General features: G+C 37.0%; 4 protein-coding genes and 2 long non-coding RNA genes across 9 annotated transcripts in view; 2 read left to right on the top strand and 4 right to left on the bottom strand.

Annotated features, from left to right (window-relative positions):
- The window catches only part of LOC111481832, a 13,354-nt gene extending 11,172 nt beyond the window's left edge, over positions 1–2,182 (bottom strand). Inside the window, exon 1 of the long non-coding RNA XR_002718111.1 lies at positions 2,166–2,182. This is a non-coding gene — a long non-coding RNA (uncharacterized LOC111481832). The remainder of the gene's footprint in view (positions 1–2,165) is intronic.
- Positions 2,183–2,602: 420 nt separating this feature from the next.
- Positions 2,603–3,758, top strand: LOC111481724 (zinc finger protein 8-like). The gene has a single exon (XM_023127301.1). The coding sequence runs from the start codon at positions 2,832–2,834 to the stop codon at positions 3,651–3,653; it is 822 nt and encodes a 273-aa protein (XP_022983069.1). The 5' UTR covers positions 2,603–2,831; the 3' UTR covers positions 3,654–3,758.
- Positions 3,759–6,186: 2,428 nt separating this feature from the next.
- On the bottom strand, positions 6,187–10,254 carry LOC111481812. Of its 4 annotated transcripts, XR_002718089.1 has the most exons (6): positions 10,081–10,254; positions 9,936–9,987; positions 7,603–7,754; positions 6,656–6,784; positions 6,498–6,527; positions 6,187–6,374 (listed from the first exon to the last, which is right to left on the bottom strand). It is a non-coding gene; the product is annotated as an uncharacterized LOC111481812 (long non-coding RNA). The 4 variants fall into 4 exon arrangements; XR_002718088.1 differs by lacking the exon at positions 6,498–6,527; XR_002718087.1 differs by having other exon boundaries at positions 6,318–6,527.
- An 811-nt stretch (positions 10,255–11,065) lies between these two features.
- LOC111481758 (dirigent protein 22-like) lies at positions 11,066–11,917 on the top strand. The gene has a single exon (XM_023127344.1). It carries the CDS (start codon positions 11,154–11,156, stop codon positions 11,733–11,735), a length of 582 nt encoding a protein of 193 aa, XP_022983112.1. The 5' UTR covers positions 11,066–11,153; the 3' UTR covers positions 11,736–11,917.
- A 120-nt stretch (positions 11,918–12,037) lies between these two features.
- Positions 12,038–13,362, bottom strand: LOC111481773 (60S ribosomal protein L21-1). Its single transcript, XM_023127364.1, has 2 exons — positions 13,042–13,362; positions 12,038–12,464 (listed from the first exon to the last, which is right to left on the bottom strand). The coding sequence occupies exons 1-2, from the start codon at positions 13,276–13,278 to the stop codon at positions 12,207–12,209; spliced, it is 495 nt and encodes a 164-aa protein (XP_022983132.1). The 5' UTR covers positions 13,279–13,362; the 3' UTR covers positions 12,038–12,206.
- Positions 13,363–14,263: 901 nt separating this feature from the next.
- LOC111481771 (60S ribosomal protein L21-1-like) lies at positions 14,264–15,598 on the bottom strand. The gene is made up of 2 exons (XM_023127361.1): positions 15,298–15,598; positions 14,264–14,680 (listed from the first exon to the last, which is right to left on the bottom strand). Exons 1-2 carry the CDS (start codon positions 15,532–15,534, stop codon positions 14,423–14,425), a joined length of 495 nt encoding a protein of 164 aa, XP_022983129.1. The 5' UTR covers positions 15,535–15,598; the 3' UTR covers positions 14,264–14,422.
- Positions 15,599–15,923: the final 325 nt, after the last annotated feature.

Here is a 15,923-nt window from a genome sequence, read left to right as displayed (position 1 = left end):
TTTTTTTTTTTTTTTTTTTTTTTTTTTTTTTTTTTTTTTTTTTTTTTTTAGTTTAAGGATGACGGGTTTAATGATTTTTGATAGGAGTGTTCATATGACTCGAGAACCCAACCAACTCGGACTATCGAACCCAAATCATAAAAGTTGAGTTGGGTTAGATTTTGTTTAGTTTCAGTTAGGTTGGTCTTTAGGAAAATCGAAAATTATGGTCAAGTTGACATTTTTTTTTGTTGAATCAACTTGAAAATAGAGTTACAATCTTACTCTACCCTATCTTACTTTTAATTTGATGTTTGTAATAAATGTTAGTGACGTGTTATGACTTGTAAAATATAAATAATTGTATGTCAATTTGAACATATCTCAATTGATTTTTCAAAATTTACCATCCAGTTATTTTTAAACGGTAAATTTTGAGAAGAGAACAAAAAAAAGTTGAGAGTAAAATGGGATAAATGGGAAGGTAGGAGAAGGAAAGCAAAGGGAGCTTGAAGGGTAATTATAATGTCTCAAACAAAGTAAAGGATGAAAGAGACATGGCATCACTTGTACTTTGTTAACCTCACACACAGAAGAGAAAGAGAGATAGAGACTCATGAGCTAGAAGAAAAATTACTTGAGGGGTTGAAATAACATACCCGTTTAATCTCTCGTTTAGGATTCGTAACAATTAGCTACATTCGATCCCTCATCGATTCATCACATGGTACGTAAAGTATGTTTTTTTAACGAATATCGTACGAGAGAAAGAGAAATTTAAGAACCATTTTTCGAATCAATATCGAACAGTTATTAGAGATAGATAAACGTCAAAAACCTTGCATCGAAGGATTATTCGTGAGGAGTCAAAATCACAGTGGAACGGTCACATTAAACCATTCATTTAATATAAAGATAGGGAGGTGGGTTTTTTTTGGCCATTCGTGTAGGGTTTATATTATATATTTGTGTGTTCTTGGTTTTGGAAGAGGACCACTTTTTTCAGATCTGTGGAAGCTGATATAAAACACCCAACAAAGCTATTAAGAGGCAACACCAACTACCAGTAAGATGGTCCTTGAGAGAGAATTTTGGACTATTTTGATACACAAAGACAGTTCTAGAGACACAAAGAAAGAGAAATTTAGAATTACCCATGAACTAAAGTAATGTCATTTCTCTCGTATATCTTTATAAACGACGTTTCATACTAAACGTGGGTACTTACTGATGGTCGACCGCTACATGCATGTCGTGTATATATACACCTTGATGTGTATGTATACACGAACATCTACATGTTCATGTCGTTGTCGTCGGGTTTCGTTTGATAATGATTTTGTGTAGACATAAACATGGTTCAAATTAATTTTGGTAGTCATTCTGAATGACGTTGATTATCGTTTCAAAAATCGATAGTTTGATCTCTAACTCTGTTAGGGTTAGACTAAGAAGAGTAATATGGATAATAATTGTTTCTTATAATGACTAGAGATGTTCATTTAAAATGAAGAAAATGAGGTACAGAGTAGAGAGAGATTTCTGTTTGTTAACTAAACGAGAATAGGAACGAGAATCGTATTCCCCGTCTCTGACCGTAGGCTCACCCTAATTCTCGCCTTGCCACACTTTTATATATAAATATAAATATATATAAAAACAAATATAATTATGTTCTCTTCCACTCAACTATCATTAATTTGTTCTTTTTTAGTTCCGACAAGATAGAAATTCAAATTTAGACAAATTTTTTTTTAAGATAATCAATTGATGTTTTACCAATGTCACTATGAAATTAAGGTAATCTTTCTTAATCCGACACATTGGTTAACCAGACAAGCATTGTCCTTTTATATTAACCAGCTGTTCCTCACTATCATGTCTAGGTTTCGTAACACCACACGTTCACGATTTTGAACTCGAATTTGGTATTACTTGATGATTTCGATATTCTTAAAAAAAATTCTTCGAAGTCACCTAATATAGTTTTTATGATAATTATTAAGCGTATTATTTTTTTAAAAAGAAACCATAGATATACTAAAGCTCCTTTTTTTGGTTCATAAGCTTCAACATAAAATTTATTATTTAACTAAAGAAAGTAACATAATAATTTTCTCCCTTTTATGGCAATAAATTAGTTAGATTTAAAGCATTGATACCCACCTCTCTTTTGGGTAAAGTACATAATTTCATTATGATTATAATTTCACTCCGATTATTAATCTAAACAAAATTCCAGCTGATTCACGACACGAATCTTTACTACAAGTAAAGATTTGAATTTTTACTGCCACGTGAACGGAAACTTCGATAATATAGTTAAATCCGAGATAAACAAAGGTAGAAAATCAAACTTAAGTTGGGGATGGGTTAAAAAAAAACCTAGCTTGTGAGTCAGAAACCCTAAAAGTATAAAAAGTTAACCCTAAAAAATGACAGTTCAAGTAAACTTTTTTGTGATGGAAGGAGAGAGTTAAAGAGGAGGGAAGGAAGTAAAAATAATAATAATAAGAAGAAATAAATAAATAAAAGTTTCCACGTCAAACAAAAAACTAAGGAAGCCAAGATGGTACTTTGAGAAGCCAAAGCCCCTCTGATCATCACTTGTGGCCTTGTCAGGGTTCACTCTCAAATGGGTCAGCCCCCAATACTTCCATCCCCACACCTTTATAGACCCCACACATTCTCTCCTTTCCCTTCCACATTACAAAACTCGGCTCGGTCTCCACTCGACTCGACTCGACTCAATTCAACTTACTTGTCTTTCACCTTCCCTCTCCTCTGTTGTTTTAACGCTCTCTCGGGCAACGACCCAAATTCAAGAATCATCCAAAAACCACCGTATTTTCATGGACAAGAGTAACTCTGAACGAGAAACTCATGATTTCATGAACGTTGAGTCTTTCTCTCAACTACCCTTTATCCGACCTGCGCCAAAAGAAAAGGGCATTAGACTTTTCGGGATAGAATTTGGAAGCCAAAATGTTGTAGCGGCGTCTGCGTCTTCTATTGAAGAATCGGAGTCCGACTATACGGTTATTGCATGCGAAGATGCTAAAGAAAACAACGACGACAACAACAGTGGAGGAGAAAGTAGCCGGAGATTTGAATGTCATTATTGTTGTAGGAATTTCCCTACTTCACAAGCCTTAGGAGGTCACCAAAACGCCCACAAAAGAGAGCGCCAACATGCAAAAAGGGCTCACCTTCAGTCTAATGCAGCCGCCATGGTTCATGGAATTGGAGCCTTCTCCGACGCTGCCCATGTATATGGGCTCATGAACTACCAGCGACTAGGCGCCGCTCCCTCCGGCCTGCAGGTTAATAATTACCCTTCTTGGAATAGAAATTCACCCACCGCCTCCACCGCTTCCGCCACCAGATTTTATGGTAGCCCTGGTGGGCAGTATTCTCCGGCAGCCACGACGGCGCCTATAAACGGGAGTCCGTTAGCGATGTGGAGAATCTCAGCCGTACAAAATAATGTACCGGCGTTAGGTAGCCGGGAGCGGTCGTCCATGCACCCGTTGCCACTGTTTTCAGGAGATGAGATGATGAAGGGCGGCAGCACTGCAGTGGTTGGCGGTGGGTCCGGCGGGTCTCATCAGACCCGGTTTGTATACGAGGCAAAAACGGCGGCGGACCAAGTGAGTTTGGATCTTCATCTGTAGTAATTTAATTAATTGACAAATTTCCAAAAGGAACAAGAAATATGAGACAAATCCGACCGCTGGAAACGGATTAATAACAATTTCTTTAATTTTCGCTCTGTAAAATTTTGTTTTTTGTTTTTTTTTTTTCCATATCTTTCTGACCTTTCTTGGAATTGAAACCAACCAAACTTGGAAATTCAACGCTAAATATTAGCTCCAAAATCAAATTCAAGAACAATGAGTAATTAAAATGCAATTTTCTTTGATGGGTTTTATTTATTTATTTCTGCTCCTTTGAGAAACCAAGTTTTTTGTTTATTTTGTTCAATTTAATTACATAACAATTAAGCATAGAGAGAGAAAAAGTTGGAATCTTTGTTGAAAAATGAGGAAGACAGAGATTTTGGAAGAATTTGGATTTCAAACAAGACAGAATTGTAAAAGGTTTTTACTTGAGAATTGAGACATTTGTGTTTTCATTCTCATACTAAGATATAAATCATTCAATTTCTTTAACAAAATGTTGGTAGATCGACCGGTTCTCGAGACCATCCGAAACCCACCATAGCTAGTGAGATCTTAGCATAATGGTCGGATTATAATGTCATAAAGATTGACACTTGAAACTCGTCGTATTAAAATGGGGAGGCAAACGGTTCGATTATTTAAGGATCGAACTAATGTTAGGGAACGTGGGTTATTTTTATTAGTCAAGAAAATATTAGTAGAACGACTCGGGTCTCAACACCAACCGAAACCCATCATAGCTAGTGAGATCTTAGCACAATGGTCAGATTATAATGTCATAAAGGTTGAAACTTGAAACTCGTGGTCGTATCAAAATGGGAAGGCAGACGATTCAATTATTCGATTATCAAAAAAAACCTATGTACATATCGAAGTAGCCCATCATCAAACTGTAACTTAAACAGTTGAAGAAATTAGGATTTGTGGGGGTCTCCAATTTCCTGTCTCTTAGGTCAGATGGAGCAATAAATTGTGGCCAACCCTCTAATGTCATCTTTTGAGCCCACGAAGACCTCAGATATCTAATTATTGGCCCTCCACAAAATGGAACCTAATAACCTTGATTATAATGCTTAAACTTTTGTCTCTCCTTATGAAATTTTTCTGGATCTGCTCCTGCACGTCTCGACTTTATCCCAGCACGGGGCCACTCGCACGACGTCGACATCATGGCAGAGAACAGTGTGGCCAACTGAATGCCACTCGTTTTCGACGTCGGGACTGAAAAAGGGTGGGGGGGGCAAGAAAAAGGAAAGAAAAGGAAAGGAAGGAATCTACATGAATGTGTTGAATGGAAGAAGGAGAAGCATAAATTTGAAGTGAATAAGTAGATCATGTGGGGTTTTTGGAGTGCTGAGGGATGGAGGGGGGGGGGGGCCATAGCCAAGCTCATGGCTTACCAAAGATATTGGAATATATGGGCTGTGATTTTAGATTGGAAATATTGAGGTAGTGGGATGGGAATGAATGGAGGGTCGAAGCTGGCATGGGTCACTTCTAAGTGTACATGTTCCTTAAAAACACGCATATTTGTCAGCCAACAACTTTTTGAGTGTCCCGCGACTCGAATCTATTACGATCCGACTCGAAACACTCTCTTCGTGAGTGAGAGTGGATAGTGATCTATATGAACATATATACGTTTGGTAACAATTTTTACTTTATTTCTCGTTCGTTCGTTCTTTAGTTAAAGAACTTACCCACTAAAAGGAAAGAACAAGCTAAAGAGATTAAAAATGGCAAAAACAAGGTTGAATGAGGAAGAGAAAAAGGGGGGGAAAGGGATAAAGAGTGTCATGAATTTGGGCTCTACGAGGTCTTTTGAAACAACATGTGAACGTGTATGGTAGTTATGTCTGCCATCTTTTGTACTGCTGCTTTTGTGTCTCTCTCTCAGAGAGAGAGAGAGAGAGAGAGAGAGAGAGAGAGGGCCATGGTTTTAATTTCCCATATCTTCATTTCAACAAATTTAATCAATCAAACCCTAATTTGCCCCATTGTTATCAAAGCCACCCCACAAACAAACCCTAATTCCATATTCAACTAAATCATTTATGATTAGAACTATAATTGTAATGACCCGACTTTCTAGATTTGGAACGAGCGCTTTTCAGATGGATGGTTTTGTTAAAGGACTTTAACAAGTGTAATCTTCCAACTACGCAATGTTTTTACCTTCCAAGCCAAAATTTGCACGGGTTTCTTTTCATAGCTTAAACTCATGTCCAATCTTAAAGGTTTGTAATCTATCACATAAGATGGATCTACTATGTATTGTCATAACATGAACACGTTGAATACATTGTAAGCTCCTGAAGTGCAAGTGCAAAGTCAAACAATAAAGCTATCAATCTAACCCACTAATATGTCAAATGAACCAGTTATGGCTTAATCATGAGAACTCCAAAGTTAAATATGTTTGGCTTAAAACAATCCTATGTTAGGTAATCTCCTATAAATCATGTGAGTGAAGACAAAACATGCTAAACTGACAAGTAAGTAGCGCGGTCAAGCGTATCAAATATAGATATGGACGATGGCCTACTTTTTGAGGACAAGTGTGTGTGGTTTCTCACTTTGATTCTGAGAGCAACCATACTTCACTTTTTCTTCTCTTTTTCTTAAACCTCTGACAATCTCATTTCATTTGAGCAATCAAATGAAAAATAATCCAATAATAATTTGCTTTGAGTTTTGGTTCAATGTATTGTCCTACAAATATAAGAATCTCGTAGTTATTGCCAAAGACAAGATTGAAATGAGCCTGCAAATGTAGAAAGCAGAGTCAATAAACTAATTGAATCCAAACTGAGTCACTGCCACTTCTGGCTGTACCTAAAAGCATAGCCCTCCCCCTTACTTTTGCTGTGCCAGTTGGTGCCGCCCCGCCCCCCACACACCCACACACAGAGCTTAATCAGTGAAATATAAAATGTACCAAAAGTGAAGTTGAAACTGTCTGCAAGGACACAAGACAAGATATGCTTACTTACAGGTGCTACTGTACATCCCTCCCTCCTGCGCACTTTGTGAATTTTAAGGTACCTCGAGTGCTGGAAAGGAGACAGCCAGCCAGGCCCTTCCTTCGCAACACTTATGGAAAGTGGGGATTAGCTTGAATCCTGAGCCACATAATGGTAGAGGAGACTCAGTTTCATCATGTTCCTGGTTTAGCAGCAATCATAGCACAATCTAGACTCTAGGCTAGCCAGCTCTAAAACTACCATCTTTTTTTTTTTTTTGGAAAGAAAACAGAAATCCCTTTCAAAAATACAAAACAATAGTGGAATGATCAGGTTATCTGGATAGAGCAAGAGGGAAACGAAACGAAGCATTACTTATAAGGGTGTGGAAACCTCTTCTTAGTAAACGCATTTTAAACTCATGAGGCTGACGGCGATACGTGACGGGCTTAATCGGACAATATATGTTAGCAATAGGCTTGAGTTGTTACATCTTTCCTTCTAGACCGTCCTTCTTTTAGCTAACCGTTCACTCCCAAGGGGACAAAACTCACACTTTTCTAAAACTACAATCTCAAATCTCCATCTAGAAGTAAGAAACTTTGTTGAAAAAAAAAATAAGAATCAATTCATTGATTATCATTTCCCAGTTATTCTTGCCTTGTTTCAGTACAAATCCTAGAAACTATTGGGAAAGTGTTTGGTTTCTGTAAACATCAATGAGGGAAGAAGTGCCTTGATAAACTACTACATATATCACATTACTGCTGTAAATTCTCATTATAATCAACAACGTTATGATTTGCATATTATATTGCTTAACGGGTACTCTACAATTTACATATATGGGTAGGCGTCTTCACAGAAGCAAGCACAAATCAGACGCTCTAAATCTATCGCCAAAGATGAATTTGCAAAATTTCCAAAAGGAAAAAAGAGAGAAAAAGGAAAAGATTCCTTGCTTGAAATTATGTGACCTGTGAAATCATTTGAGTCCTTTGTTGCTAAGTTCGAGAAGTGCGAGTGTCTTCATTTCTTTGAGTGAGAAGTGAAACTCCATCATGAGAAGCACTTGAGGAGGCATAGTAGGATGTTACAGTGAGTTGAGCAAATCATGGAATAGCAAAACCTGCATACAACAGACAATTATAATCACCTTCAGCTACACTAACGGGTAAGGTTAGTGGATGCTGACATTTGACCAGATAAACTAATGCATCCACCTTAGCATAGTAATCTTTCCGAACTCTGCCAGATATCTAAGCCCTCCTAGCACAAAGACCTTTAACTTCATCTTACCGATACTCAACTTCTCTGACGTTGGATGCTGGGTCGGCTGGTGTTGAACTAATCTCTCATCTTTACATTTGAAGCAAGGTCGTTTTGCCAGCATTGTCTTGCCGCAACCCAAGGGATGCAAGAACTCCATAGAACTAATCAACCAAAAAAAATTCTGACTTCCGGGCGAATGCAAGCCAAAAATGATCTCAAAATGCTGCAAATTCTACCGTAAACCCACAAGATCGAGCATGCTCATATACAGACTTCATAGACGAATAAGTTCTTCCTTTCAGGAGTGTAACAGTCAAAGCTCACCACTAGTAGATATTGTCCTCTTTGGGCTTTTCCTCCAGAGTTCCCCATTTTAAAATGTGCCCACCAATGTGCAACCCTTTCCCTCTCCAACTAAACTAATGTGATCTCCCAAGATAGCATAACAGATATTACCTTCCCAAGAATCACGTCAAAAGGCATTCTTTCTACTGCCTACCCGATTGTAGAAAAACTTCAAATGAAGTCCTTGCACTTGATAACTTTCCACTAAGGATTTCTTGAACACCCTTTCTTCATCGTATTTGTAGACCATCCTCGTACATCCTTTTTACATATACTAGCAACCACTACATGCCATAGTTTATTTGATTCATAAGAATTCCATCACCGTTGGTCAACAAAGCTTCATACATATTTCTTTTCATGTGGAGAATGAAATAACAAGAAAAGGCAGGTGCTAAAATTCAAGCCCCAGACCATGAAAGATTGCAAACAATTCTCCATTTGAGACAGGTCGCTATGACCGTAAAACTGTTAAAAGGAGAATTAATGTAATGGTCCAGATCTACCGCTAGCTGATATTGTCCTCTTTGGGCTTTCCCTTTTGGACTTCCCCTCTAGGCTTTAAAACACTCTGTTAGGGAAAGGTTTCTACACCCTTAGGGTGTTTCGTTCTCCTCCCCAACCAATGTGGGATATCACAATTAAATTACTACCACTTAAGATCAGTACAAAAAAAAAAAAACATTCCGAAGAAACATTATCTATGGCATTTTATGTATTTTTCTTTGTAATCAAAGACATCAAAAGAAAGTTCTGATTAGTTGGAGCCAAAGGACCTTCCTATTTTGAGTTAAACCAGTCGCAAGATAGGAGATTCACATCTCTAACCTCGATTGTACATATTTTGTAGCAGTTGAATTATGCTTACATTCGCACCAAACCAAACATCTTGAAGAACTCCAAACAGAACTCGGCAAACTCACACCTCCAAAGAATATGATACAATTTTTCCTCAGCCTTTCAGACAAAGAATGCAACAAAACGGGTCAACTAACAAGGGAAACTTCCTCAAAAGCTGATCTAAAGTGTTAACTCGTCCGTGTAAAACTTTCCAAGTAAGGAATTTAACCTCCTTTGGGATCTTTATTCTCCAATAGGAGAAAAAAACAGCCTCCCTAATGGGAGAATGGTCAGGCAGACAAAAGAAGAACTTACAAGAAAACTCATCCAAAGAGTTTGGATTCCAAACACGACCATCTCCAATCCTAAAACCAATCTCCCCAATCAGAGACAACGAATGACAGAAGCCAAAAGGATAGGAACAGAGCTCCCCGACCAAACCAGGAAATCAGCCACCAAACGATTTTTAAAGGAGGACCAATGATAGAGACGAAGAAACATAGAGCAGAGGGTCTATCTCCCACCCACTGATTCTCTCAGAAATGTGTTTCCTTCCCCTCCCACACAACACAATGGACAAGGTGACAGAAAGAAGGGAGCTCATGAATGCCCACAAAGGCGCATAAATTAAGTTAACTAGAATTGTCCAATTTCCAATAGGATGAACTGAATTGAATTAAACTCCGAAATTATCGATCCAGCAACGTTCATCAACTACTCTACAGAAGATTAATTTAAAGAACCCAATATAGAGGTCACATTTATTACTACACAATCAAAAACCTAGAAGCATTCATTAAATTCATCTTTCCTTGGACAAAACAAACAAAAAATTAGAAAGAGAGGAACTCACTACTGCGGTGATATTAAGGAGAACAGGATTGATGCCCCCATTCACTTTTAACCTGAATCAAAACACACCAGAACTCAAACATGAATCCCAAACCATAATAAAAGTGACTATTATAAGCTGATTAAACAGAAGAAGAAGCAATTACAGGGTCGGGTTTAAGAAGAGAAAAGGCAACGAGGTGATCCGAGCCCTGGATTCATGGTGGTTTCATGGAACTTAAGACCTCTCTAGTACCCATATGTGGACCGAAGCGCGCTCTGAACATCTTCGTTCTGCAACAAATTCCCGGGTTTCGCCTTCCGTTTTCAGCTCTAACAGAAACGTAAGAAAATTGAGCTAAATCCAACGACCAAAATTTTTAAAAATAAAATAAATAAATAATCATTTCTAGGCAAAATTTTAAAATTAAAATAAATTTTAAAAAAACTATTTTTTAGTTTTCAAACCTTAACAAAAAAATTTAATTAGATAATATATATATATATTCTAAAATTAAATAATTAGAAAACCAATTATATTATTTGTTTTTTAAAGAAATAGTTTTTTTCCTTTTGGAATTATTGTACCATTTTTTAAATTATATAATTTTTGCCTTTTGAAATTATAAAAAAAAAAATATATATCACCTGATATAATTGGAATTTATTACTTTTCCTTGACGACAAAGACATCTTTAAATGATAAGGTGCACTAAATTTTAACTCATTTTTTTATACCATTCGTAAATATGACATGTGAACTCGAGCATAATTTAATTTGTTAAATTATATATAATCAATAAAAAAAATTAGAAATTCAAATTCTATAAATATATAGCACGATATTTTAAGTCATCATTTAGATTCATCGTCATTAGTATATGGTCCTATGATCATTAGTATATGGTCCTATGATGAATAAAGACTAATTACTTCGGACGTAAGAATCTTAAATATATATAATTTTTCAATACTCATTTTGTCAAAAAAAATTATAATTGAAAGGGAAAAGCATACTTGAAGATCACTAGTTTCAAAGTCATGTTCCACTCAATTAATTATTGATTCATTAGTCCTTTAGTGTTTGTTTTTTTTTTTCTTTTTTTTCTTTGAGATCCAACAATAAATGTCCCGTCCACTACACCTTTTGCTCTTCTTCTCCACTTCTACTTCATTGACTCCATAAATAAAACCAGAGACTCGGACTCCGGATTCTCATCGCCATACCCCATTTGCTTCCATGGCTCCGACTTTCATCCCAAATCGCTCTGCCGCCGTCGCGGCTGCCCTTTGTTTCTCTCTCTTCCTCACCTCTGCCTTAGCCGCGGCGAAGCCCGTTCTGTCGCTGGAAAAGCTCGGGCTCCGGCGACGGGAGAAGCTGAGCCACCTCCACTTCTACTTCCACGACATCCTCAGTGGACGGAACCCCACAGCAGTGCCAGTCGTCTTGCCGCCTCAGGCCAACGCCTCACGGTCTTTATTCGGCATGGTGGTCATGACGGACGATCCGCTAACAGAGCGGCCGGAAATTGGGTCGAAATTGCTGGGAAGAGCTCAAGGGTTTTATGCCTCCGCGTCGCAAACGGAACTTGGGCTCTTAATGGTTATGAATTTTGCGTTTGTGGAAGGGAAGTACAATGGGAGTTATTTGAGCATTTTGGGGCGGAATACGGTTATGTCTGCAGTCAGAGAGATGCCGGTCGTCGGCGGCGGTGGCCTTTTCCGATTTGCTCGCGGGTATGCTCAGGCGAAGACTTACACGGTGGATTACAGCACCGGTGATGCCGTTGTGGAGTATAACGTCTACGTCTTCCACTACTAGAAAAGTGTTTGGGGATTTTACCTTTTTTTTTGTCTTATTTGAATGAATGTTAGTCACCTTAGTTATTGTGTTCAGTTGACATGTCTATCTATTATCACATGAGGCAGTTCTTCTGCTTCTTTCTATTATCACCGATAAATACTGAGTACTAAGTCATTCATAGTATTACTATACCTTCTCAATTCATTCTAGACGGGTTATTCATCACGGTTTTAGCTTACAATGTTTTTGGAAGTCCTTTAAATGTATTTTACAAGAGCCGACAAGAAATTTTACCAACAGGCAGTTCTGATTCTTTGAAATCACTCAATGAATTTAGTAGATCTTTTTATGAGTAAGAAAGGACCAAAACTACACAAATTGCCCAATTCGTCTAAAAAAAGATCAGCTGTATTACAATCACTATCCAAGAAGTTCGAATACATACCTCAAAAACACAGCCAAACAAGACAAGGTTGAAAGAAAGAAGTTCTAATAACCACCCTTGAGATCATTGACGACATCGTATGGAATGGGAGTCACAGTCTCCATTAAAGCACCTTCAACCATGAACCCTGGTTTGGGGCCTTCTGGTTGCCTCTTGGTACAAATGACTTCACCTTTGGCCTTGGCTTCAGCCTTCAGTTGATCATTCTTCACCTTCCTCAAACGGAACTCCTCGGCGCACCGTGAGGGCTGCACGTGCTCAACTCGGACATGGATTCTCTTCCTTATGATTCTGTTGCCCACCTGAAAATTTTAATATAGAACATCAGAACACAAGTGGGTTTGAAAATTGCTTGAATCACAATCAAATAACAGAGGCTACAAATTCGTTTAGATGACTGGATAATCATACAGGTAGCCTATAATGATAATCCTTTACAGCCAAAAACCTAATCGATAGATGAACACTACCCTAAGCAGATATGGCCAAAAACATTATCTCTTCAAATGCATATGAAATAACCGATTTAACAAACAAATCTAACATGAATTCGAATTCCAGCAGCATCAATCAGCAAAAAAAAAATGGCCATAGCTACGCAAAGCATTCGACTATCAAAAGCCACGCGATATCCGAAACAACAACTGAATGAGTTGCTAAACAAATTAACAGATGCATAATCAACATCCTCTGAACAAGTCAACAGCAAGGAGAAATTGAATAGACAGAACAGAGTCCATAAATCCAGCCTAAACCTAAATCACCAAATTCATAGATATTCCAAGAATACAAAGTAGAATGAACACCAGCACAGATCGAATAAAAGAACCGAAAACAGAACCAATACAATCACGAGAGAAAACGGAAACAGAAATCGACCTGCTTGTTGATCTCAACACCGATGGCGCGCTTGGTAACGTTCCATACACGACCGGTACGGCCATGGTAGAATTTATGCGGCATTCCTTTGTGGACGGCGCCGTTCACTTTGACGTCAACATAGTCGCCGATCTTGAAGGTCCTCAAATATGTAGTTAAAGCAATGTAACCCTTCTTCCTGAAAGGCCTCGCGAAGAGATCTCTGGTACGGGATCTAAGTCCATGGCCAGCCGGCATCTTCTTACTAGTACAAAGTAAAACTCACTCCTACTCACGATCTGAAGAAAAAAAAGAACAAGGAAACAAGGTTTTGGCATTTATATAGTGCGAATTCTAGGGTTTTGGGTTTATTTTCAATACGCCGAATCAAAGTGGGCCCGTCTAGTGACATTTAGTCTTAGTTTTAATAGGAAACTATCCCAAATCGGTCCATCTTTGAGACATATTTACACTTTTACCATGAATTTTAGGTTTAATTTTCATTTCATCCCCAAATTTTATGGTATTATTTTTTACTTGGCCCCCTAATTTTATAATGTTTCATTTTTACTATGACTTTAGTTTTAATTTAGTATCAATTTCAGAACTTTACATTCACTCCTAAAATTTTACATAATATTACTGAAAACTAATTTTAATACGTTTAAATCACGTAATAAAAAAAAAATCGAAGGACCAAAATTAAGTATTTAGTGAAAAACATGGATTAAAAGAATATTATAAGGCATAATTATATATAATTACCACTATATGTTTAGGAATATATAAAATGTAATATATCTTTAATACATATTTAAGACTGAATTATATTATCCATGAAACATAAATCAATAACTACACAAAAAAAAAATTAATAGTACATATTTTTCATTAATGTGAACATAAAAACAATAAAGAAGTTACCCGAGAATTTTTTTAAAAAAAACAAATAAACAAAAATTGAAAGAGCTTTTTCTTTTTTTTACATAAATTCCGAAGCCTGTACAAAATTACATTAGAAATCACCATATCAAAATCCATCTCAATTAGTGAAATATAATTCTAAAAAAATTTCAATACAATCAGAAAGAACATAGCTTAAAAGATCTGTAATGACATACAAAGAACATTGCATAGAATACTAATTTAAATAGTAACAAGGAAAACTAAATAATGAACATCAAATGAAGCAGCTACTACCATCTGAAAGGAGGATTCATGGGCAGACAAAACAAAAGCATAAGAAAGAACATAGAGCAACAAAACTACTTTAAGTGAGCTGAAACTACATTAGTTTTACTCAAAAGCTTAGGGCTGAAAATTTTCGAAAGAAAAGTTTAGCATCCAAAAAAATTTAGGGGCACAAGGAGTAAATTGCAACAATATCCAGGAAAAAGAAATACTAATAACCACCCTTGAGATCATTAACCACATCGTATGGAATGGGTGTAACGGTCTCCATTAAAGCACCTTCAACCATGAACCCTGGTTTGGGGCCTTCTGGTTGCCTCTTGGTACAAATGACTTCACCTTTAGCCTTGGCTTCGGCCTTCAGTTGATCGTTCTTCACCTTCCTCAAACAGAACTCCTCGGCGCACCGTGAGGGCTGCACGTGCTCAACTCGGACATGGATTCTTTTCCTTATGATTCTGTTGCCCACCTGAAAATTTTAATATAGAACATTAGAAGACCCCCCTGCAAGTGGGTTTAAATTGATTGAAATATAATCAAATAACAGAGATACAATTGTGCTCAGATGACAGGAAAATCATCAAAATACCTTGTAATGATAACCCTTTACAGCCAAAAACTAAATCGTTATAAACACCAACCTAAGGCAGATACAGCTCAAAACATTCGACTCTTCAAATGCATGAGATAACCGATTGTTTACAAACAAGTCTAACATGAATTCAAATTCCATTAACGCCAATCAGCAAAAAAGAATTCCATATTCATTCAAGACGTAGTATTCGACTATCAAAAGCCAAGCAATTATAGAAACAATCACCGAATGAGTTGCTTAACGAATTAACAGATACATATTCAAAATCCTCCGAACAAATCAACAGCAAGAAAAAATTTAATAGACAGAAATGAGTCCATAACGTCTACGGCCTAAAACTAAATAAGTTTCCATATTAATCAATTACGTCAATCATCAAATCCATAGATATTCTAAAAAGACACAGCAGAATGAAAACCAGAACAGATCTAATTAAAGAACCGACAACAGAAACAATACAAACACGAAGGAAAACGTAAACAGAAATAGACCTGCTTGTTGATCTCAACACCGATGGCGCGCTTGGTAACGTTCCATACACGACCGGTGCGGCCATGGTAGAATTTATGCGGCATTCCTTTGTGGACAGCACCGTTCACTTTGACGTCGACATAGTCGCCGATCTTGAAGGTCCTCAAATATGTAGTTAAAGCAATGTAACCCTTCTTCCTGAAAGGCCTCGCGAAGAGATCTCTGGTACGGGATCGAAGTCCATGGCCGGCAGGCATCTTCTTACGTATACAAGATGAAACACTCCCTTACACTCTCACAATCAGAAGAAGGAAAAAAACCCTAGGTTTTGGGATTTATATAGCGCGAAAGCTAGGGTTTTCGGGTTTATTTTGAATGGGCCGAATTAAGTTGGGCCGTGTGGTGACAAATGGATCAAAATACAAAATATGTCCAAAAAAAATTGGACACTAGTCCCGTTTTACTCGGAAATTATTCCAAAACGGCCCATTTTGAAATATAATTACAGTTTAATATTTTTATTAATTTAGCACTTAAAATAAAACTAAATAAATAAATTGTATTATTTAACTATTTTTTTTCATTTTTTTGGCACTATTTAATCACATATATATATATATATATATATATATATATATATATATAT

This window comes from Cucurbita maxima, unplaced genomic scaffold, assembly GCF_002738345.1.
Source record: "Cucurbita maxima cultivar Rimu unplaced genomic scaffold, Cmax_1.0 Cma_Scf00007, whole genome shotgun sequence".
NCBI classification, from domain to species: domain Eukaryota; kingdom Viridiplantae; phylum Streptophyta; class Magnoliopsida; order Cucurbitales; family Cucurbitaceae; genus Cucurbita; species Cucurbita maxima.
This window is presented reverse-complemented; position numbering and strand designations above follow the sequence as displayed.

Excerpts from the sequence above, each read along its gene's own strand:
- LOC111481724 (XM_023127301.1), top strand. The coding sequence starts at position 2,832 with ATGGACAAGAGTAACTCTGAACGAGAAACTCATGATTTCATGAACGTT.
- LOC111481758 (XM_023127344.1), top strand. The coding sequence starts at position 11,154 with ATGGCTCCGACTTTCATCCCAAATCGCTCTGCCGCCGTCGCGGCTGCC.
- LOC111481773 (XM_023127364.1), bottom strand. The coding sequence starts at position 13,278 with ATGCCGGCTGGCCATGGACTTAGATCCCGTACCAGAGATCTCTTCGCG. Across the intron at positions 12,465-13,041 it reads GTGTTGAGATCAACAAGCAG|GTGGGCAACAGAATCATAAG; the intron begins GTCGATTTCTGT and ends TAAAATTTTCAG.
- LOC111481771 (XM_023127361.1), bottom strand. The coding sequence starts at position 15,534 with ATGCCTGCCGGCCATGGACTTCGATCCCGTACCAGAGATCTCTTCGCG. Across the intron at positions 14,681-15,297 it reads GTGTTGAGATCAACAAGCAG|GTGGGCAACAGAATCATAAG; the intron begins GTCTATTTCTGT and ends TAAAATTTTCAG.